This window comes from Echinops telfairi, unplaced genomic scaffold (genome assembly GCF_000313985.2).
Source record: "Echinops telfairi isolate 266 unplaced genomic scaffold, ASM31398v2 ScPeMD7_3533;HRSCAF=4204_0, whole genome shotgun sequence".
In the NCBI taxonomy this organism is placed as follows: domain Eukaryota; kingdom Metazoa; phylum Chordata; class Mammalia; order Afrosoricida; family Tenrecidae; genus Echinops; species Echinops telfairi.
Window position 1 is genome coordinate 41,068,232 of NW_022107431.1, and position 24,607 is coordinate 41,092,838.

General features: G+C 39.0%; 1 protein-coding gene across 2 annotated transcripts in view; it reads right to left on the reverse strand.

Moving 5' to 3' along the window:
• Positions 1-24,607, reverse strand: part of CDK19 (cyclin dependent kinase 19) — a 166,426-nt gene that overhangs the window by 95,015 nt on the left and 46,804 nt on the right. Inside the window, exons 3-4 of one of the 2 annotated variants that reach the window (XM_004702183.2) lie at positions 5,287-5,397; positions 33-173 (exon numbers count right to left, since the gene is read on the reverse strand). The exons of the other annotated variant lie outside the window; for it this stretch is intronic. Of the exons in view, the coding sequence (XP_004702240.2) occupies positions 33-173; positions 5,287-5,397 (252 nt within the window). The remainder of the gene's footprint in view (positions 1-32; positions 174-5,286; positions 5,398-24,607) is intronic. 2 annotated transcript variants of the gene reach the window in all.

The window sequence follows — 24,607 nt, forward strand, 5'->3', positions numbered from 1 at the left end:
ATATTTAATCAGTTCAAAAGCAGCATACTCACCAGGTCTCTGTGAAGTACCCAGTTTGCATGGAGGTAATGGATACCATCCAGAATCTGATACAGCAATGATTTAACCATGGATCTTGGCAATTGCATGGGCTTCTTATTTGCTTTGGACGCGCGGTGAAACTTAATAATATGCTAGGAATTTAAAAAATAAAACATACTATAATTTACAGTCTTTGCTAAAACACAGCACAATAAATTCTATTTTAAAATTACTTATTAAAGGCCAATTGTGACAAAAAGAAAATAACTTGAATAGTAAGGTCAACCAAAACTGTATTTTGGGAGTGAATGTGGCTGTGCTAATGAAGAGCAAAGTTACTAGATTTGCTTAAAATGTTAATTCAAATAGAAACAAAAGGTAAAATGTTTCAAGATGCTTCAATGAAAAGCCTGCTTAAAAATAGAAATAATTAAAAAATTAGGAGCTGAAGCCAAGGGCTCAAGTAGAAAGCAAATGTTCTGATAATGATAAGGGCAACAAATGTACAAATGTGCTTGACACACAATGAATGTATGTATGGATTGTGATGAGCTGTATGAGCCCCCAATAAAATGAGTTTTTAAAGAATTAAAAAATAGAAATCAGACTACCTGCTCACACTTCATCTAGTCCTACCATTTCATTAATTGTTCATATGGAAACATCCAGTTCAAATGTACACGTTCAGATGTAAGAGTTTAAGACAAGCATATATTTCACAAATAATTGCTTCCTGCTATTTGACATAACATTTTCAAATTTTTATTGCGATATCTTGCTTTTGTAAAATTTATTTTGGGGTGATTATACACACAACCAAATACCCTTTTGTTTACAACTTCTACAGGTATAGTTCAATGGCATTGGCTAGACATATACCCTCCTCGCTGTCTCTACACATGCTGTTATGTCACCGCTAATTCAGACTGCCTGAAAGTTCCCGCCCGTCAGTCTGATCTCATATGAAAATTCTTTATGAAGAACACAACACTCAAGGCAAACATTCTTTACCAACTGAGCCCAACTGCTATTTAGTTCAACAGTGGCTTTCTTGGGACAGTCTTGGTCCAAAGTCTGAGTAATAGATTCAGGGGTCCTCTGTAATCATTTCTTGATGGAAGCATAGTTCTACTAGTTCTAAAACACATTCAAAATCAGTATGTGCGGCCCCTCTCCACTGCTAGTTCCAATCGGTACTGGACTCTGCAGTAATATCTTCACAAAAATGTCTTCAGGTGTCTAACTTGGTAAAAAGTATCCCCCTCCTGACAGAATAAAGTGCCCTAGTGGCCGTGTGGGATAAACACTGGGTTGCTAGCCGTAAGGTCAGTGGTTTAAACCACTAGTCACTCCAAGAGAGGAAGATGAGACTGCTTAATCTTATAAAGATTTCCAGCCTCGGAAACCCTACAGAGAGTTGCTATAAGGTGGAGTGGCCTCAATGGAAGTGGGCTTTTGAGTTTTCACTGACAGAAGGAAAGAAGAGAAACAAAACAAAACAAATCTTCTTTGGTGTTCTTTAAAGGTTAGAAAGCACTTATTGCATTTGGAGAACATCACCAGCTACGTGTAACCATTGGGAAAGTTCTACCTTCTTTTGGTACCAAATACAATTAGGATAAATTCCTAATGGTTAGCTATAAATAGGAACTCACCAAAAGGGAAGAGGAAGAGAAATGCCATTGAAATAAACACAACTGAGCACTGGGTCGCCATACCCAAATATTTATGTTCACCTGTTACACTGTGGATTACAAAATGATTGTAATAAATGGGAAGAAATGTTCCTGCTTCTCCGCCATATCCCATCCCCCGACCCCATTTCAAGTGTGCTGGGGGCCTCAAACAATACAGGTGAAATCATTAGCAGTGCTCGGGACCAAAGCCCAAACCTGATGCAGCAGACTTGCTTCAACGCATAGAAACCTTGAGGGACAAAGTAGAACTGCCCCCACAGGGACTAGAAGGCATCAGGGTCTACAAAGGCACACTATCACATCTTTCCTGCAGAGGACAGCTGGTGGATTCAAACTGTCAGTTTAAGCAGCCGAGTGCTATAACCACTGTACCATCAGGGATCCCCTTCAACAGTGCTTCATTAGCCTTAAAATGGCCAAATGGTACTGAAAAATTATTAAGCTATTCATGCAGTTTGCTTTTTTTATAACATGTCCAGCCGCATTCACGTGATTTTGAGGAGTAATAGGGGCTCCAGGCTGATACAATAATGATGCTCTATCTAAGTAGCCCTGCAGGCTAGGTGTTAGGCTGCTAACTGCAAGGTGGGTGAATCAAATCCGCAAGCCCCTCTGTGGGAGGAAGCTGAGGCTGTCTGCTCCCATAAAGATTTACAACCTTGGAAACCCAGGGATGCGATGAGTCAGAAACAGCTAAATGGCACTAGGGTTTGGGAAGGTTAGCACTTTATCTAATAGAAACATAGTAGAAGCCACATATGTAGCTATAATTTTTAATAACCACATTAAAAAGAAGGAAAATAAACATGCAAAATTAATTTTAACATTTAAGCTAACATATCTAAAATATTATTTCAACAAGTGTACTTTACATTTACAGCACATCTCAATTTGGACCAACCACTTTGCAATGGCCATTATGTGGCCACTGTTAAGCACCATCAATCAAATTGATGTTCAACTCATAGCAACCCCATGTAACAGACAAATTGACCCATTAGGAACCCTGGTGTCACAGAGGTTAAGTATTGGACTGCTAATCAAAAGGCTGGCAGTTTGAGCCCACCAGCTGCTCCCCAGGACAAAGATACAGAAGGAGTCTGCTTCCATAAAGACTACAGCCTTGGGACCTCTATGGGGCAGATCTATAGGATCACTGAGTTGCAACAAACTTTATGTCAATGGCTAAGGGTCGCTAAAAGTCAGAGTTGACTCCAAGGCAGCAGTTGGGTTCATCCTTATGAAAGCAGAATACTAGCTCTCTCCTCTGTGCAGGTGTTGGATGGGTTTGATCTGGCAACCTTTTGGTTAGCAACCAAGTGCTTAACTGTGTGCCGAGTGGCTTGCCATGTGTAGAGTGTGGCTATCGAACTGGACAGCATCAGAATCTGACTAGACCGACGAGCTACATCTTCTTTAAGGCAATTCATCACTATCAAATACACCTTGATAAGACTCATTCAAACTCACTGCTGAGAGGACAGAGCAAAACTGCCCCTGTGGGTTTTTGAGGCTACAAATCTTTACCAGAGCAAAAAGCTTTATCTTTCTCTCTTGAAGCAGCTGGTGGGTTTGAACTGCTAACCTTGAGGTTAGTGGCCAAACATGTAATCCACTATGCCACCCACGCTCTTGGTTGGTAGAACTATAGACCAAGAGAAATGGGGATAATGTAATTATTCACGGATGGGGATAATGCAATTATTCCTGGATATCTAAGAAGTGACAAAAACATACTGGAGGTTCTTAACAATATTTGCAGTCATAACATAAACTCTGAAAGTTCCTTCCAGATCTATGAGTGTATTAAAGTAAGTCCAAACAGATTTAAAATTTACATAGATGACAAAATATGCAGTATTGAATCAAAATTTTGCTATCCATAATTTGAACATATTTCCAAGTATGGTTTTAGTTTGTTTTCTGACTTTTAGCAATTCCTCTGACAAAACATTTAAATGCTCTGATTACTAACTTCAAAAGTTAAGACAGAATTGTTTGTTCTTTGATATGTCACTATTATCAAGGGGATGCCAACTGAGTGTGATAGGTAGGTTTACTGTGCCAACCTGGCCAATTAGAACATGTGGAATTAATAAGGTCGCAGTTTGACTGGAGAGCAAAGAGATAAATGGCTCGGCAAGTCCTGACTCTCTCTTGCTCTCTGATGACCGGACCCTTGATAAGGCTGACTTACCTAGTTCTCTGTCTCAACTTGTGAGCTACACTACCTGTGGGACACCCAGGACCATGTCATGTAGGACACCCAGGACAACCGTGGACCACCCAGGATAACCGTGGACCATGTCGCTAGAATTTGAGGTTTCTTTGAAACCTGCTTCACCACACTGTTGGTGTATACATCGCTTGAGCTGTGGACCATAGGATCCTGTCATATGGCTGACTATTGGTGACCTGCCCTACTATTTGCTGCCTGTGGGTGGACTGCCTGCATTGCTTTACGGAAGACTCAGATGTCTGCTTCCTGTTCCTTGGACCCAGCAGCCTTCATGAGTTGAAGGACTTCCAGTATATTAACTGTTACATGGATTTTATATATTATATTATGTTTTATATATTTATAGATATAAAATCATTAGTGTCCTGGTTTTATTTCTCTAGAGAACCTTGTCTAACACAATGGGCAACCCTTTAGGACAGGGTTCTATAGAATTGCCCCTGTGGGTTTTGAGACTGTAATGTTTTATGGGAGTAGAAAGCCCCATCTTTCATATATTGATAAAATATCCTTAAAACTTGCAAAACCAAACACATATACACACTCTTATTTTGTGGAATCAGTTTTAAATGGAAAAAATGCTACAATGCCTTAACCCTAAACTATTAACAAGAATATAACTGGTGCAATTAGAATTATTGTAGGTACCACAAAAGAAAGTCATTTTCACTACACGTTATAAACTGTCACCAATTACTTACATAAAAGTACAATCTCCCACTCATTAAAACTTTCTGAAGTAAAATGTCTAGGTAGTGAAAATACGGTAAAACTTGGGAAAATCAAAACTGTGTAAGACAGAAACCTGTCAGAGAAGAAAAACTCAAATATTTCCCACTAGTACAGAGTGACAGAAAGACTGTATTCACTCTGTCAGAGGTGGAAAAATTACGAGACCCAGAAAAACAAGGTGTTTTGAATAAAGTGGTATATGTATAGTTATTACTCACATTTTTAAACTTCACTTTATAGATTTAGTCTCAGTAGGGTAAGGTTTTCTTTCTGTGAATCAGCAGTATGGGTCACTTACACTTATGACTCCATATCGCTTTCACAAAACAGATAATAAACTCAGTGCCACTGAGCCAATTTTGACTCACAGGGACCCTGTAGGACAGAGTGGAGATGCTTGTGGATTTCTGAGGATGTAAATCTTAAGAGGAGCAGACAGCCACATCTTTCTTCCTTGGACTGGCTGGTGGGTTCAGATCACTGACCCCATGGTTAGCAGTTCAATGTGTAACCCACTTTGCCACTAGGGCCATGAGCTATTATAAAATAATGCTCCATACCTCTTAAAAACAATGCTAAAGACAGTGGCAGACTTACCCACAAATCGTGCTCTGCATAGTCAAACAGCAGCCACACCTTCCTGTCGCTGTGAGAAAGGAACACCTTCTGCAAGGCGATCACATTCGGGTGCTTCAGTTCTCGCAAAAGCTAAGTGCAAGGAGAGAGGTGGGTCACAGCTCTGTTAGCAAGGAGGGGGAGATGAAGAAGTTGATAAAGCTCATTAATTTAGAAATAAAATTGGTGAAGTTATGGAAAATCCAGATAAGCAAAAGCAAAGTACAAAACAAAAAACCCGCCATTTATAAGCGATGTGTTTTGTGCTGTTGCGCTGAGTCCAAGTCATGGTGACTGTGTACAACGCAGACTTTCCCTACTAGGCCTTCCCAAGCTGCGGTCTTTAAGGACGCCAACAGCTACCACTTTGTCCCACAGAACGGCCATGGATTCCATCCGTTAACAGCTGAGCACTTAACCACTGTGCCTGCCATCATAGCTCCTTAGTTATAGAAGGCTGTCACCAAAACACTAAGACTCTATGAGGCATAATTAAATGTATCATGTCATAAAATAGAAGTTAGCTTTTTTTTCCTGAACAATTACCTGAATCATCAACCAAACAAATCCCAAAAGCAGTTATTTTTGTTTGTTTATTTATTTTTTCAAGTAGTAATAACAGTTTCTTCTCTTCCTCTGATACTGGAACCTCTAAGGAGAGCTTCTTAAGTCTAGATCCCAAACATTAAGGAAATCATTTCACTCATACTAGGTTCTACGCAAACATTTTCTTTTGCCCTTTAAATGAGATGTTTACGCATTGGCAGGTCACTTAACCCTTCAGAGTCCATTTTCTCATCTGTACGGTGGGGGGACTCGCCAATCCACCCTACATCACAAAGGTTACAGTGCAAAGCAGTGGAAAAGGAGGAAGACCTCTGAAAACTACATTAGCAGTACAGTGAGCAAAAGTAACAAGGTCCCACTAGAGAACCATGTGGTGTGTGCATATCCTTTTAACTAGAAGTACAGCTCCACTGGGTGGAAAGGATGGTGGGAGAAAGACCTGGCAGTCTGCTTCTGTACACAAAGACAATCTTAGAAACTCTTATAAGGCAGTTTCCACTGTCATGAGGGGTCACTCTGAGTTGGAATCAGCTAGACGGCAATGGGATTCTTATGGGGGCTCAAAGAGTTTTCACTTCTCCACTACCCTAAAGATGAATGGTTCTAAACCACCCAGGCAGCACCACGGTAGAAAGACCTGACAATTGCTCTTTAAAAGACCTGACAAATACTCTTTAAAGTGGAAGATAACAAGCAAGAAAACCCTAAGGAGCATTTTTACTCTGTAACACATGGCAACTGGTGGTGCTGATAGTGAGTGTAGCATAGCCACTGATAAGAAATGGTGTGGAAAAAGGGTTCTGGAAACAGAGAAAAGGAACACGTGTTCACAAAGTAAAGGCTTTCATCTGAATGCTGATATCAAGGAGACCAGAACAGCAAGTGAAAACATTGCACTTGGTACTGTTATAAGAGCTGTAAAAGCCCCCAATAAAATTATTTATTAAAACAAATAAATAAAGCACTTTGCCCCAGGATGGAATTTGACCTTGGAGTATATTTAAGACTTTTGTAATGATATAATGTGGTAAATATGTTTGCATGTAACAATGACATGAACTTGAGGGCTCCAAAGGTTAGAATGTCATGCATTGAATTGTGTGCCCCCCAAATACGGCTAGGCCAGAATTCTCAGTGGTTTGGCAATTACGTAATGATGTAAGCATCCCTGTGACATGAGCTGATGCAATTGCCCTGCATTTGCAGTGTGTCTTGCAGAGTACATTGACCTCTTATGTGTTATGGGCTAGATTCTGCTCATGAGAATTAGGTTAGGTTTATTTCATTAATGAGGCAGGATTAGGGTGGGATACAACATCTCTGAAAGAGAGAGAAAGTCAATTCCTACTCCCAGCAACCCTGTTGGGCAGGGTAGAACTGCCCCTGTGAGTTTCAGAGATTTTAACTGTTTGCAGGAGTAGAAAGCCTCATCTTTCTCCCCAAGAGCACCTGGTGGTTTTGAACTGCAGACCTAACAGATGTTACATGCCCTACACAATCAAAGTTCCTTACAACACCTCTACTCAGGTCATAACCCTGATACCTGGGTTATGGCCTTCTCTAAAGAGAAGGAGGGGCCCAACTGCCACCAAGAAAGAAGCCTGGGAGTGGAGCATATCCTTTAGACTCAGGGTCCCTGTACTGTACACCACCTAGACTCGGGGGATGATTAATGCTAAGACACCCTGAGATGTCAGCGACATCAGGCCCATGATTGTTGAACCTTCATCCAGAGCCTACACCGACAGAAAACCTTCCCCTAGAGCTGGCATCCTGAATTCAGACTGTTCCTTAGGAGCAAGGCATGTTGTCAGGAGGGACTTGTCCCTGACAAAGAACATCGTGCTTGGTACAGTACAGGGTCACCAGAGGAAAAACCTCAAAAAGATGAACTCTCACATGATTTCATTTTGCTTAGATCCACAGTCAATGGTCATGGAAACAGAAGTCAAGATATCACACGACGTAACTCCACCAGGCAAATGTGCTGTACAAGGCCTCCTTAAAGTGCTGAAGAACGAGGACGTGACTTTGAGGATCAGGGCACACCTGAACCAAACCAGGGTATTTTCAATCACCTCATTTGCATGTGAGAGTTGAGCGAGGAATAAGGAATACCAACGAAGAAATGATGCATTTGGATTGTGGTGCTGGCCAAGAATATTGAAAGTACCATGAACTGCCCCAAGAACAAAAAAAAATCTATAGTGGAAGAAGTACAGCCAGCATGTTCCTTAGAAGGAAGGATGGCAAAACCATATTTCAGGTACTTTGGACATGTTATGAGGAGTGACCAGTCCTTGGAAAAGTCACCAAAAAAAAAAAAAGAGAGAGAGAAAGACCATGAATGATCTCACTGATGATTGGCACAGAGGCTGTAACAATAGGATCCAATATGACAAACTGTGAGGATGGAATAGGACTGGGAAAATGCCGCCTCCTGCTATGCAAAGGGTCAGAATGAGTCAGGCCTGAATCAATGTACCTACAAGTACTCAGTAAGTATCTGCTGACTAAATTAATCTAGATTCACCCGATTCACACCTACACTGGAACCAGTAAATACCCTCTAACATTAGGAAGTGTTGCTGCTCTTCCATGCAGTGTTTTCAATGATTTTGTTTTTATGAAGTTAAATAGTCCACATCTAACTATTTATTTCAGGAAAACCGAACACTCCACAGGCTATTATCTACACAAGCCTAAAGCATTAGCTCTCTTTCTTGGCAGTCTCTCTGTAAAAAATTTATTAAGAGTGATATCTTGGTGTAGAACACAGAGTTTAATGATATATCAGGATCAGACAGATCACCTGGTATGTGTATATAGTCTTAAAATACAGGCTAAAATAAAAGGACATTATGAGGGTTGGTGGTTGATTTGTGTTCCCTAAGGAGATATGTTCAAGTTCTAACCTCAAGTACCTGTGAATGTGACCTCATTTGGAAAGAGCTCCTTTGCAGATGGAATTAATTAAACTAACGTGGTTATGACGGAGTAGCTGGAAAACCCCAAATAGCTGGTGTGAGTATAAGAGAAGAGACAGAGAAAGAGAGGGATGCAACGGGCCATGTAAAGACAGGGAGAGAGTGAAGTTACAATTCCACGAACCTAGGCTACCTGGAGTTACCAGAAGTTGGAAAAGGCAAGGAAGGATCTTCCTCTAGCGCCTACAGGGCGAGTGGAGCCCTGAATCTATCAGTCGTTTTAATCCACCTGTTGTTGGTTGCCACGAAGCCGATTTTAACTCCCGGTGCTCCAAAGTGTGCAGAGTAGAACTGCTCCATAGGATTTTCAGGGCTGTAGCCTTTTGAAAGCAAATCATCAGGCCTGTCTTCCAACGCACCTCTGGGTGGGCCAGTAGTGAGCATTTAACAATTTGCACCACCCAGGAAGTTCGTAGCTCTCAAACTTATTTAGCCGACATACAGCCCCCTTTTCAGAAAAAAATATTACCCAGCACCCTCCTGGCAACTAAGAATTTTTATATTGTAGCCCACAATCCAGGATATAGTGTAGGTATATGCTCCTGCTACCCCTGCTCCAATTGTTCCAGTGCCCCCAGGGGGACACTATCAACCACTCTGGGGAACACTGATCTACTTTAAGGTCATTTGTGAAACTAGCCTTAGGAAACTAGATAAGGATCTTTCCTGCCTGGGAGTAAGAAAGCATTAAGGGCTACATAATTCTAATGAAAATGATACTTAGTATGAGGAAACAAAGCAGGCTACATCAGAGGAACTGAGGCAGTTACTTCCTAGTTTACTTATCAAAGCTAGACCCAGATAAGCTCAACAACTAAACTTAGCTATTGCCATTTACTGAAACGAAGGGACCATATAAGTAAACAGCCTAGATGTAAGACATTGATAAGTAAATTGTGTTATGTCCACAAATCCCCAAATATGTTATTTTGCTAAGTTTTTTACTACATGAAAAAAGCTGTGATCATGTAATGTGGCTACAAAATGTTTACAAGGCAGGAGATACACTAGAATATTATTAACAGTTATTCTAGATGGAGAGATTAGATGAATGTGACTTTTCTATTTTGCTCTGAGCACAATTAGCATTACTTATTGTTTAAAAAGAACTTAAAAAGAACATAACTTCCTTAAGATAGCCATTTCTTTCCAGAAATCCACCTGCCAAGACAGCAAGCTACAATACTGCCTCACTTTCTTCTTAAAAGGAGATTGGTCATGCCTGTGCTTTCCCCAACTCGTGGAAAAAATCAGATTTTAACAATGGACTTTTATCTCTTGTCTGATAAGTATTTGTTCAACATGACATCCTGCAACGACAAATATGCTTTAATCATTTCTAAACAGCAGCTAAGTACACAATTATTTTCCTGTGACCCGCCCTAAATGGTGACATCTCCCATACCAAATACAAAGTACATGATCCCAAAGGAACCTGATGAAGAAATGGATAATGGACATTTTATCTGATCCCTTCAAGTGTATATGCAAAGTACTCACTTTTCAATATCTTAAACCTTTAATAATCTAACCCACCCCCACCCCCACCCCCAACCACCACCCCCCCAAAAAAAACTCACTGCTATCGACTTGATTCCAACTCATAGGGACTCTATAGGAAAAACAGAATTGCCTCTGTGGATTTCCGAGACTGTAAGTCTTTTCAGAAGCAAAAGCCTTCTCGTGCTAAGTAGCTGCTGGTTTCAAACTCCTGACACTGCAGTTGGCAGCCCAACACTTAACCCACTATGTCACCAGGGATCCTGATAATGAGCTAAAGCTCTAGTCTAAACCTTTTTCTCCAAATGACTATTTAGGATCGTGGTGTCATTTATGGAGTGTGTGCTAAACTAAAAATTGCAGAATCCACTTATATTTTTATCCACACAGATTTCTTCTCTTTTTGTATCTACTTTCTGTTCTCCAAGTCCCTAATAAGCCCCTTTCCCTACCATGGGATGGGTCCCAGGCCCTCAGTACAATTCATATCCAAAGAGAAGACGTGAATAGCAAGATTCCTCTTATAATTCAATAACTCACTTATCTCAAAGTAAATCCAATGTTCGATTCTTATTTGAAGGAGCCCTGTGGTGTAGTGGGTTACTCATTGGGCTGGTAACTAAAGGTCAGCTGATGGAAACCATCAGCCGCTCTGTGGGAGAAAGAGTTACAGTCTCAGAACCTCGCAAGGCAGTTCTACCCAGTCCTATAGGGTCGCTATGAGTCGGAAAGGACTCAATGGCAATGAAAGCAGTGAGCTTAAAGTTTGGGATTATTGTGTGATCTTTTATAATAGCAATGATTCACTGGATTATCAAGAATTCCTATTGCTGAAAAGTGTCAGTTGCATTATTTTAGAAAACAATGAATACATCATTTTTCAGACATATAATGCTTTGCTCCCCTTGAAAGGAAAAAACAAAACCTAAGGATTATGAAACAGTGCATTTTATGGCAAATACGGGCTCTGTCAAAGGCCAGAATGTCCTAGAATCAAAGCTCACTGCCATCAGGCCAATTCCAACTCACCAAACCAGAACCCAACTCATGGCTGGCCATGGAGTAGATTCTGAGTCATAGCAACCCCATCGAACAGGGTAGAACTCCCTTGTGAGATTGTAACTCTTTACAGGGGTAGAAAGTCCCATCTTTCTCCAGCAGAGCAGCTGGTGGTTTTATCAGCCCAACGCGTAACCGCTATACCACTAGGGCTCCTAATTCTAACTCAGAGAGAAACAGCATTTGGAAATTTGGTGCTTTCACTTGGACCCTGGTCTTTAGAAGCCCATCAGATGCACTATATCCTTCCAGTAGGTGGCACTTATACTCTGAAAAGGGGTCTCTAGAAGGAGTAGCTCACGTGGCCCCGGTCCAAGGTGGACCTACCTGTTTTGCTTTCTTTTCCTTTGGTGACATTGCTTAGGTACCATTCATATGTTCAGGAAAGTCAATCTTCCCCACTGGCACCAAAAGAAACAACAGGGATAATATAAAGGGGACAGACTTTACAATTCAAAGACCTGAGCTTCAGTCCTAGGTCCAACACTTACACAAAAGCAAGTTGCTCAAGCCCTCTAAGCCTAAGGAAGGGAAAATACTTACTCACAAACATACATGAACACGCTTTATAAAGATTAAATTAATGTAAGTATACTACATGTATAACAATGCTTGGGATAGAGTAAGCGTTTGAAGCTACTGTTGTCCCATCAAGTCAGGTCCAACTTAGAGTGACCTTAGATGCAACAGAAGGAAACACTGCCCGGTCCTGAGCCATTTTCACAACCATTGCTACATTTAAGGCCCTTGTTGCAGCCACCTACTGTGCTAATCCATTTTATTGAGGGACCTCCCCTTTTTCAGCTGACACTGCTTTTCCCAGCATGATGTCATTCTCTGGGGACTGTCTCTCCTAAAAACATGTCCAAAGACTCGCCATCCTTGCTTCTAAAGACCATTCTGGTTGTCCTTTTTCCAACACAGATTTATTCACTCTTCTAGCAGTCTGTGGTATATTCTGTATTCTTCCCCAACACTATAATTCAAAGAGATTAATTCTTCTTTGGCTTCTGTTATTCACTGTCCAACTTCCATACACATATGAAGTGATGAAAACTATGATGCCTTGGGACAGGAGTACCTTATCCTCAAAGTGGCACCTTTGCTCCCCCACCCCAAAGCAATGTTAAAGAGTCACGTACATCAGCTCCGCCCAGTGGAGTGTGTCATTTGATTCCCTGACTGCCACTTACATGGACACTGTTCACAATTAGAGGGAACCCCGGGCAGACAGTGGGTACCCATTGGGCAGCTAACCAAAACGTCAGCAATTCAAATCCACCAGTCATTCTATAGGAGAAAGAAGAGACTTTCTGCTCCTGTACCAATTTACAGTCTCAGAAACCCACGGTGCGAGTTCAATTCTGTGCTATGGGATACAGGGTCACTATCGGTTGGAATCAATTCAATGATTGGTTTGGTTTGCTGGTTTTGTACAGCCAGATACACTTAGGTATGCCATGAATGTCAGCTGAGTGAATGAGTGATCACTTGTCTCCAGTTTCTTCTAATACTAGTACATTCTAGGTAGGCACTGACAGCATATCTTTCAAAAATCAAAGTCTGATAATGTTAACTTTTCCACCCCAAAATCTTAAATGGTTTTAAAGTTAAAATTCCTAACAAAACCCTTCAAAACTATCCACCCCAAAAGCTCAAAGTGTTTTTCCAAAGACTCATTTATTGGCTAGCGTTAGGGACTGGGAACTTGACCAGCAGTTCTCAACCATGGGTTGTGACCCCTTTGGGGGTTGAGCGATCATTTTACAGGGGTTGCCTAAAACCATCGGAAAAACACATATTTTGGGTGGTCTTAGGAACCGAGATATTGGCTTTGTATGCAAAGCATCGCAAAATATAGCAATGTAGTTTACTATTGTTATATGACGACTGTTATCCATGTTATACCATGCTTCAAGACACAATTTTATTTACTTGTCATTAGAAATAAATATTTCACAATATATAATTACATATTTTTGTGATCACTATGGTTTAATTACATCCAATTTGTAACAATGAAAATGCATCCTGCATATCAGATATTTACATGATGATTCATAACAGTAGCAAAATTACAGCTATGAAATAGCAATGAAAATAATTTTATGGTTGGGGGTCACCACAACATGAGGAACTGTATGAAAGGATCACCCATTAGGAAGGTTGAGAACCATTGGACTAGACTCAAGATAAAAATACATTGCAAAGACCTTACCAGAAATCAAACAGGTGGATGAGATCAAAGTTAAGGCAGTGAGCTTTACCCTGCTAAAGATCGTATGATGATGGCACATGTTGTAATCATCCCTCTCAATTTACTCCCCATCCAGTGATCTCAAGTAGGCTTCCCAAGATCTCCACTGCACAGAACCCTGGCCCACTGCCACCCAGGAAGCCTTGCCCTGCAGCCTGGGATGAGGCAGAAATCCAGTGCATAACATCATCAATCAGCAGTCACACACACGCACACGTATACCAACAAACATTTGCAGACCCAGCATATTACAGTTCAGGGAGCCACAGGGAGTTTACAACCTCATAGAAACCAAAGGGGAGACACATTTTAAAAAATGTTTTAATGACATTAAGAGAAGCTATCGAGAAAAATATAGGATGTACATATACAGAAGCTACCTCATCTGTAAAGTTTGAAACGGTGCTCTGATTGACCTGTGAGAGTTGCTGGAAAGAAGAAGGAACTAGAACTACAGAGAACATCAATCAAGAAATGTAGGTAAATATCCTAGCAGGCATTCTCATCCGGTACTGATTCTAAGAACACCTTCACTACACATCTTTCAAAAGCAAATAGCAGATGAAACCCTTACTTTATTCTAAAATTGCTCTCAGACTTCCATCGCTACACAGCTTCTACCTCTTTTCTTTCCAGGTAAATATTCATAAAGTCAGCTAGTACAAGACCTGGCACAAAGTAGTCCCTCCACATTTTGTTGAATGAGTCATGAAATCAAGAGTAATGATTTGGTTTTCAAAGATGTTGGTTAGATGACACTGATGCCACACTAAATGAAGGTCATTTTTTAAAGTGCCTGTTGGCTTTTAAGCCAGTTTCAAACAAAGCTAAATAGGATTTCTCAAGGAATCTTATCATAAGTCTGAAAAAAAACTTGAGCTTTCTACTTGATTCATTAAGCAAAATAAATTAGCAATTTTGTCCTATGTGACCACACTAAACCTTATTTTTATCTTGGTGTAACCTCAAATTATCTGACTTTACACCTAAATATCTTTTCACTTTTATCTTTATCACTTACACTTCTAAATCACACAATTTACATTTGCTTTACTAAAGCAGACAACCCGGTGAGACTCCTCTGAAATGATCCCTTTCTCTCCCCCTAAACCAGGCTGAAGAGGATCTGTAGGGAGAGGGAATGGCACTGGCTTTCTAATGACATTTATCTAACACGTGTTGAATGTCTCAATTTTCAGAATCTCTAGTATTGCACTACTAATGGTCAGATACTACAGGAAACTTAGTAACACAATTAGAGCTATGTCTTGATTAATTATTAATGGTTAAATTACTGGTACCAATGATTCACTGTATTTCAGGTGGCTGTGCTTCTAGAAAAGATAAACACAGTAAGGTCAAGGCTCAAATAAATTAATCATTTTTACTTTCCTAAGAATCTCGCAGGAGTTTGATATTGAAGTAATAATAGAGAATGCTATTAAACGATCTATCTACCAAAACAGAATCCAGAAAATGCTCACTATCTTGCTGTCACTAAACAGAAAATTCACTCCCTTCCTACTCTGCTGAGAAACCTCCATGTGAGAAAACGCAGGAAGGGTTTCCACAATGAAATAAATAATTTTTCCCATATTTAACAGCTACTGTAGGGTAGTTAGCATCTACTATAGGGTCACTAGGAGTCAAAACAGACTCAATGGCAGTGAGTCTGGAGGTTATATTTTAACAATAAATTATTAAAATAGTATTTTCACTAAGAGTATTAACTGTAACTTTTGAAAATAAGTTATATTAGAGAAAATAAGTTCTATTGCAAGTCAGTTGAGAGTGGTGGGACCTTCAGGTCTGGAACTAACCTCACCACTGTGGTAGAAGAATCAACCCTTTGAGCACAAAGGGAAAGCATGTATTCATTGGCAGAGTACAGAGGGATAGGAAAATGGAGAAAAGGAAACTGGAAACGTGGGGAGGAAATGGGAGTCATGATGGTAAACTGAGGGGCTTGTAATCAATGTGTATGGGTGGTGAACGTAAAACTCATGGTCCAGTCTGTAAACTTTCACCTAATTGAAACCACACAGAAATTTTTAATAAAGCTACATTGCAAAAAAAAAATATGTTGTGATACACATGGCATTTATTAAAAGAATGCACATTAACTTCCAATAATTCTTTTAAGCAAGGACAACATTAATTCTAAAGATAGCTTCTTAAAATTATTTTGTGTGACAGGTATAGACAAGAGATAAATCTCATGACACACGGACTCCAGGAACAGGAATGGGAATAGGGATACCAAAAGAGAAGGGAGAAGGCGGGGAGAGGCGGGGAGGAAGGGAGAACTGATCACAATGATTGGCACATAACTACACACACCCCTCCAGTGGGAAGAACAACAGAAACCAGAGGGGAAGGGAGGCAGTGGTTGGTGTGAGATATGAAAATAATAATCATTTATAATCTATCAATGGGCCACGAGGGGGGGTGGAGGGAAGAAAAGAGGAGCTGATCCCAAGGGCTCAATAGAAACTAAATGTCTAGAAAAGAACGATGGAATATATGTACAAATATGTCTGATACAATTGATGTTTGGATAGTAATGAGTTGTAAGAGCCCCCAATGAAGTTATCTTTTAATTTTAAAAAAAAGGAGTGAAAAAATTATTTTGAGCGAAGTTTAATATCATTATTAAGGCTGCTTTAAATAAAAATGTCAAGTCTCCTTTTTGAAGTTTTCTTGTCCCACTCAAGTTCCAGTCAAACTTTTAAAAAAAATATTTTATTAGGGCCTCGTACAACTCTTATCACAATCCACACATCCATCCATTGTGTCAAATACATTTGTACATATGTTGCCACCATCATTCTCAAAACCATAAAACTATCTTGTATAGAAAATACACCCTAAACCAATTCAAAATAATAACAACACACTAGAAAAACATCCTATTTCCCAATGAAAACATCAATACTCACTGCCATCCTGTCAATTCAGACTCTTAGCAACCCTACAGGACAGAGTAGAACTGCCCTCCCTTGTGGGTGTCTGAGACTGGATCTTCACGGGGGCAGAGAGCCCCATCTTTATTCCTCTGAGTGGTTAGTAGCCCAAGCAATAACCTACTACACCACCAGGGCTGCTTCTACGAACAGAAAATTGGATTTGCTTTGAGGTGAGTGAGCTATTTAAGTAGAAGAGGGCTCTTTCCATTCAAGTCTGGAGGTTAGCAGCCCACGGCATAACCTTCTATACACACCACCTGCGTGTCAGGAAGCAGACTGCCAGCCCTGGTGCTTCTGTTACAGCTGAGCGCATAACCACTGCACCAGCAGGGCTCCTTCACTTAACTTATAGAGCTTATAAAACCAATCCACTCAAAAGACTTCAAAAGGAGAATGAGAAGAGAATTACACTAGGTATTCCATAAAAATAAATTTAAAATGGCAAAAAATACATGAAAACATGACTGGCACACTTAATTTAAGAAATGCACATTGAAACTATGAAGCTTCATTCCTTATCTGTCAGACTAGATTAAAAAAAATTTTAACATAATAATATCCAGTGTTGGAAAGAACATGGGAAAGGCCCTCATACACGGACGGTTCCTCTGTTTTCGGAAAGGCCACAAACAACACTTGTAAAAACTTCAACTGCACATACCCTCTGACCTTGAATTCCACTGGGTAGAATGTGCTCACAAAAGAAGGTCACTGAATAGATACATAGATGTTCCCTACAGCATTACTTGCAAGAATGCTGAAAACTAGAAAACTAACTAAACCTAGAAGTGTCTAAAGGGGATCAATAGGGAACTGGCTGAATCAATTAATGCCCATCCTGCTAATCAAATATTACATATAACCACTAAGAAGAGTAAGAATGAGATCTGTATTGTTGACAAAAAAGATCACTAAGATACATTATAAACTGATATTAAACAGATGAAACAAAACATATAGAATATAAATTGTTCTCTTATAATATCTGTACCATATACTGATACCTACTTATTTTCAACCCCCTCGATATGTCTTTTACGGTCAACTGAAAATCTAGTATGGAATTGACAATTTGCTTCTATAAAGAATATAGTCACCAAAAAAATAAAAACCCCATAGCGCAGTTCTCGTCTATCCCAAGGTTTATTATAAGTCAAAATCTACTCAACTACCCCTAATAATAGCATTCTAAGATATTATTTGAATAGTTTTATGATTCCTTCTTCAAAAATTATGAATCATTTCAGATAAAACAAAGATTTTATATGCTAATTCTTAGTAGAACCAACTTAAAAAATACTTTTAATTACAATGGTAACTAAGAAAAAATACAACTTACTGAAGTGCACAGGGAAAAAACGCTAAAAAGATATATTAGGATAGCTGTATAACACATTAAGACTTCACTGAATTCTAAAGAATGAAACCTATATATACAGTTGTAGTGTCTCCCCATTATAAATTATATGCATTTCTAATCTGAAATCAACAAGGTTAAAATTAAAGAAATTCCGTTAATATTATTTATCTATAGAAAGGTCACCAATATAGCCTCTTTAAAAAAAAACTGGACTGATAATTTCAGGATTCTGACAGAAGACACATAGCTCAAATAAACACATACCAGATGGCAGTATTTGAAGGATTTTTGTATTGTTCTGTTATGATTTTCTATGTCAAAGGGTATTTTTACACTGATTACAAACACAATTTGTTGCTCAATTGCAATAGCAATAAGACCTTGTGTAAATGAGAAGTTGGTAAGGATGGGGTGGTAAGAAGAGGGCAGAACTAAGGAAGTGGGGGGAGAAAGAAGTGAAACTGAAGGATTCGTGTTTTTTTTTAAATCATTCTATTGGAGTTGAAGGATTCTTTAGTAAAAGTCTTTATTCCTAAGAATGTTTCAGAAAGTATCAACATGAAGACTCTGACCTGATTTCTCACTAGCTGACTTTATTCTTGTACCCTAAGCTCCAGCCACACCAAACCACTTCTAAGGCTACTTGCCCAGTGTAACATGCTACCTCATACCTCATATCTATGTGTTTAAGGGTTTTTGTTGGTTTTTTGTTTTTGTTTTTGTTTTTTCAAAATACAATTGGGGCTTTAGAAAGTTCTTGGGAAAATTCCACTCCCTTTTAATCCCATTTTTCCACTAACTTTCTGAAGCTCCCTTTGTACTTACACCCAAAACAAACAAACAAACAAACAAACAAAATCCTGGAACATATTAACCACGCAATTTCTCAACCAGCCTTTTCATACTTAATATGTTGAAAACAACTTTTATGTCAATAAATGTCTCTCTATATTAGCATTTCAATAATGGCAAAATATTCCACCATCTGGGTATAGAACAGCCCGACTTAAATAGTAGTATTTCTGTTATTCCTATATTATACATACTTTTAAATATTATAAACAATGTTGTAATGACTAGTTTTATACAGTTACTTGAATAACTCCCTAAGATAAAAATATCCCAAAGAGGAATTTCCTTTTAAAGGCTTTTAGTACTTAATTCCTTGGTTGAACCAACCCCATTTCAAGTGCTCAAAAACCAGGTGTGACTACTGCCTACCATACTGAAGGAGCAGAGATATATTTCTCTCACTGCAGAGAATTCTACTAGATGATGCTCATCTAGATTGCTCTAGAGCAGTGGTTCTCAACCTTCCTAATGCCGCAACCCTTTAATACAGTTCTCATGTTGTGGTGACCCCCAACCATAAAATTATTTTCGTTGCTACTTCATAACTGTAATTTTGCTACTGTTATGACTCATCATGTAAATATCTGATATGCAGGATGTATTTTCATTTTTACAAATTGAACACAAAGCATAGTGATTAATCACAAAAACAATATATAAATATATATTGTGAAATATTTATTTCTAGTTACAAATAAATGAAATTTTGTCTTGAAGCATGGTGTAGCGTGGGTGGGTACAAGCTTCACCCTGTGTACTCCTACCTGGGCGTATCTGCATGTAGGCGGACCCGCCTGGAGACCGATAGAGGAGCGGTGTCTCGGTTCCTAAGACCATGAGAAATACCGGTATGTGTTTTCAGGGGTCTTGGGTGACCCCCTGATTGAGAACCGCTGCTCTAGACCGGGTAGCTCACTATTGAACTCTAGGATGAGGTTCAGTCTCCCTTTTCATCCTGGAAGGCCCCTCCTCCACCCACTAGCTGTTTGCTATTGGCCTTCAGTGGCAGCTCGTGGGAATCACCTCCTTGCTCTTGTAGCTCCACCTGGGGCAGGAGGTACAGATTTTACCGGACATCTCTGTTCCTAAATTCTTGTTTCCAACCCCAGCTCCCAGCCGGAACATGTTACTGGGTTTATATGGGAGGACAAGCTCGCTGGCCAACCTCCTCAACAAGTTTCTCTCAAACGAGCTGACTGGCAACTGGCAGGCAAAAGTGTTGTTTCCCTTCACTCTGCTCTCACTTTCACCGTGCCCCACCGAAACTCATTATGTTGCGGGAGACCCTTCTTTAGTTTTCCATTATGCATGCCTGCATTAGATCATTGGGAGCATTTCAACAAAAAATGCTAAGAGGGGTACTGGTGAAGTCCACTTTGGACTCAGAAATTAGTTTAGGCTTTTACATTTAAAAAAAAATTAAAAACAGATCAATAGGGTTTTAACTTAAGCAATCCACCCTTAGGGAACAAAAGGACTACAATAACAATTCTAATTTCATTTTCAAACTCACCCTTAAGTTTCGGTCAGCAAAATAGGTACAAGCTGAAAATCCTATGTATGTCACATGTAACACATCAAAGACTAGACCCGTGTGAGATGTATGTTTGTGACTAGAAAGCACATACACAATAGAAAAACAGTAATTTCTAAACTAACAAAGAAACCAGACTCAGAGCCAACACAACCAAAAACAGCTTTGTTCCATGGGCCTACACTTCACGTTTTGTCTACATGCCAGGACTGTCTTGTGAGAGATGTGTTCTGGCTCTTCAGCAACTCACCTGGGAGTCATTTTGTCTCATCTGAATCCACAGTGTTCGCTCTCTGCCAGACCTGGCTGCCTTGCTGTATCAAGAGCCAGCTGTGTACAAGTAACTCTGAACAGCCCTCAGACAGCAAAAAAATATAAATGGGCTCTAAACAGAAATATGTAAAGACCCCTAAAATAAATAAACGGAACAGTATCCTTCCGACAGACGTCCTTGCCCACTAGAGAGCTGCACCACGGCCACCTCCACCACCACCACCCCACACTAACCCCAAAGAAAGGCATGGATACAAACAAGTCACGACTTCTATGCAAGTTCTATAGTTTCATATTATAAGGCAGCTCACAAATCACATATGAGTATTGGCATTTTAAACTATAAAGTTCTCAAAAGCAAGAAAGGGCAATGTAATACGCCAAAGGCATTTCAGAGAGAAAAGAAATGCAAGTGCTTGGGAAAGCCAAACTCCCACCCTAATTAACCTAATAAAAAGAGAACTTATGCCTACACTAGGTTTCTTCAGAATGACATCTAAAATATGAATACCTGCATATTTATGTGTGCTAATAATGGATAAACATGGAATGCCAGCCTTATCCTTTAGAAGATGATTAACAAAGTGATGAACTGTGCCTATTTATTAATTATACCCTTCTCCATTCAAGGCTAATTACTTTTTAAGGAAGGGCTTGTCTTAACAAAAATCCTTAGTAAATGAAAACATGGTTTGGATTTTACAAGGGTGTTTGACTTACACAAGCCTTACATTTTATACTAGACTCAACAAATAAGCTTTTACAACCTATTTCACTAAGGAAGTAGAAAAGTATATTCGTCAATTAAACTTGGAAGTGTCCCAGTTCTTTATTCACTCCTCCCAAAATATTCTGTATAAATTAATTACGAATATAAATAAAGGTTATCGTTGAATGAACGAGGAAATCGCTGGAAAACAATCATCAGAAATTTGTATGTGAGGTGTGTGTGCAGAGGTGGGGAGAACTCTACTTTGATGGAGCATTTATAATCTACCTAAAGAGCTCTGGTGGCATAGTGGGTTATTCATTGGGCTGCAAACCACAAAGCCTGCAGTTCAAACCTACCAGCTGCTCCATAGGAGAATGATGAGGAGGCTTTCTGCTCCCATAAAGATTTACAACCTTGGAAACTCAGAGGGGCAGTTCTCACTTGTCCTAAAGCAACGGTTCTCAACCTGTGGGTCGCTACCCCTTTGAGGGTCGAATGACCCTTTCACAGGGGTTGCCCAATTCATAACAGTAGCAAACTTACAGTTATGAAGTAGCAACGAAAATAATGTTATGAAGAACTGTATTAAAGGGTCACGGCATTAGGAAGGTTGAGACCCACTGTCCCAAAGCAGTGAGTTTGGTTTGGTAAATAAAGCTAATATGCAGATGAATAAGTTGGGTCCTATGAACCATAGCTACATTTTGGTACTAGCCAGTAAAAGGAACTATTTTTTTTTATTGTTATTGCAGTTGCACAAATTTAAAATGCTCTTGGACACTGTCTCTCCAACTGAAGTTATATAGGATATTAATAACTATAACTATTTTCAAAAATAATTCTGAGCTTAAGTAAATTTGAGATATGATGACTCAGATTTCTTGAATAAGTTTGTCTTGAAGCCTTTAAAAGCTAAGTAGGGTCCCTTGTAGGCCTCCAACAGGAGAACCCTAAGGAATCTGAGCTGGCAACTGCTGGAAGCAACTGCCACTGCTGAAACCAAGGAAACAAAGACAAGAAGCTAGGACTAGTAGAATGGAATGGGGAAAGCAGAATGGTGAAGCAGGAAAAAATGTAATCAGAGAGAACCAAAGTTAATATTTGGTCCATTTCCTTCCTGTCTTTTTTCTGAGTATATGCATGTCTTTAGAAACAACAAAAGATCATTCAGTGTACACTGCTTGTTCACAAGTCTTCACTATATTTTCTGTAAAGCTTGACAGTTTAATAGATGGGTCTATGATAGATACTTTTTTACAAATAGAAAAAGTATAAGTTTTATAGCTCATTTTGTTAGACAGCTTATTAATTCTATGGTACAATATCATGTTAAATACTGCTATAAAATGGTGCATATGTTGGTATACTTATAATCTCCTTATACTTGAGAATTTCAATGTTAGATGTGGGATTATGGAACTGTTCTGCATCTGCAACTTAATTACCTTTTTTATTCCCCATAGTCTACCAACCACAGGTTCAAAGAGAAATTACAATATTGTTTATGGACCTCTTCTTAATGAGTCCACAGAGTTAAAACACAATTAGCATTGTTATACTTCTTTCAATAGAGAAAATATATGCTTTCTTAGTGAATGCAAAATGCCTTTGTTCATGAAGAATGTCACTGAATAGTGCCAAACTATTTTAGGATGCAAAAATAAAAACATTTAAAGCTAAAAATACTTTTAAATTACTCTTATATGAAAAAGATATTTCATTGTTCTTTATCTATTATTTAATCATGGGGAAATGTAGTATTCATAGACTTTGGTGATCATCTAAATAAAAAATTTGCCAAAGAATTGAAATCAGAATAAAGACTCATTATCCATCAGACTTGCAATTAAGTATTTAAACAAAGTTCCACTTCACGCCTTGAATATGAGTGGCTAAGTTTAAGTAAAAAGTTGGTTTTGACCTAACCCACTAGCATTATGATTTTTTTTTTTCACTTAGAGATGTAACACCATTAATCACAGTAAGTATTGTGAGCTGGCCTCACTATTCCAGAGGCATGGTATAATGTGAACTTGGAGGTGGATAAAGAATTGTCAAAGAAAAATAGAAATGTGTCCTATCCAAATATTGATAAAGCCAGTTCAACCTAATTAAAATTGTACAAAGGGCTTGAACAGACATTTAGAGACAATACTATATAGATAAAAGGCCAAAAGGTCACATGAAAAGATACTTAATATCTTCAGTTATTAGGAAAACGCAAGTCAAAGTCACAGTGAGATGCCTCTTCACTTCCACTCACTCACTGCTATTGAGTCCATGCCAACAAATAAAGACCCTCTCCCACAGGCCAGAACTGTGGCTTCCTGAGACTCTAACTCTTCTTTCTCCCACCCAGTCCACTAGAATGGCTACAATAATATAAGCACTAAATTTGAACAACTAAATGAATACTAAAAGAGATGGGGATAGGTAATTAGAAACAAAGTAGAACTATAACAAAGAGAAATGATGGAGGAGGCATCTGTACTAATCTGGGGGATGCTTAGATGAACTTGAAATTTTAAGTAAATATGAATATAAAATGCATGGGTATTAACTAAATTAGAAGCAGTATAATAATTTCCAAACCAGAAACTGAGGGACAGAGGAGGGTGGGCCAGAGTGGGGGAAATAAGGAAAACTCAATTAAATGTAAGTTGGAAAAGAAAAAGGAGGGAGAAGCCTGAGATATAGAAAACATCAAATAAGACAGAAATAAAACCAAATCATGAACTCCCTCAACTTTAAATGTTTAGATTAGAAAGGACATTATTTTTAAACATAATTAAATTGAATTAAACAAAAATCTATTTCAATTAAAAGACTGATGCTATAGCTTTTCTTGAATAACGAAGCTGAATTGTTTGTTAAATCTACTGCAATGTTAAAAATCCTCCAATCAAATAGATTACCACAAACTCACTGTCATCAGTTCATTCTGAATCAGAGACACCCTACAGGACACAGCAGAACTGCTCTTTAGGGTTTCTGAGACTACATCTTTACAAGAGCAGATAGCTTCATCTTTCTTCTGTAGTAAAATGACTGGTGGGTTTGAACTGATGACCTTATAGTTAGCAATCACAGCACCACCAGGGCGCCTAGATTACCAACAATATTCTGAAAATCCTGATTCATATTTCAGCAGCAAATGGAATTAGAATTTCCCAATGTTTTAAGACTTGTTCTGCAAATCAATAAGAGAGACTAACCTCATATTGTACTCCCATTTT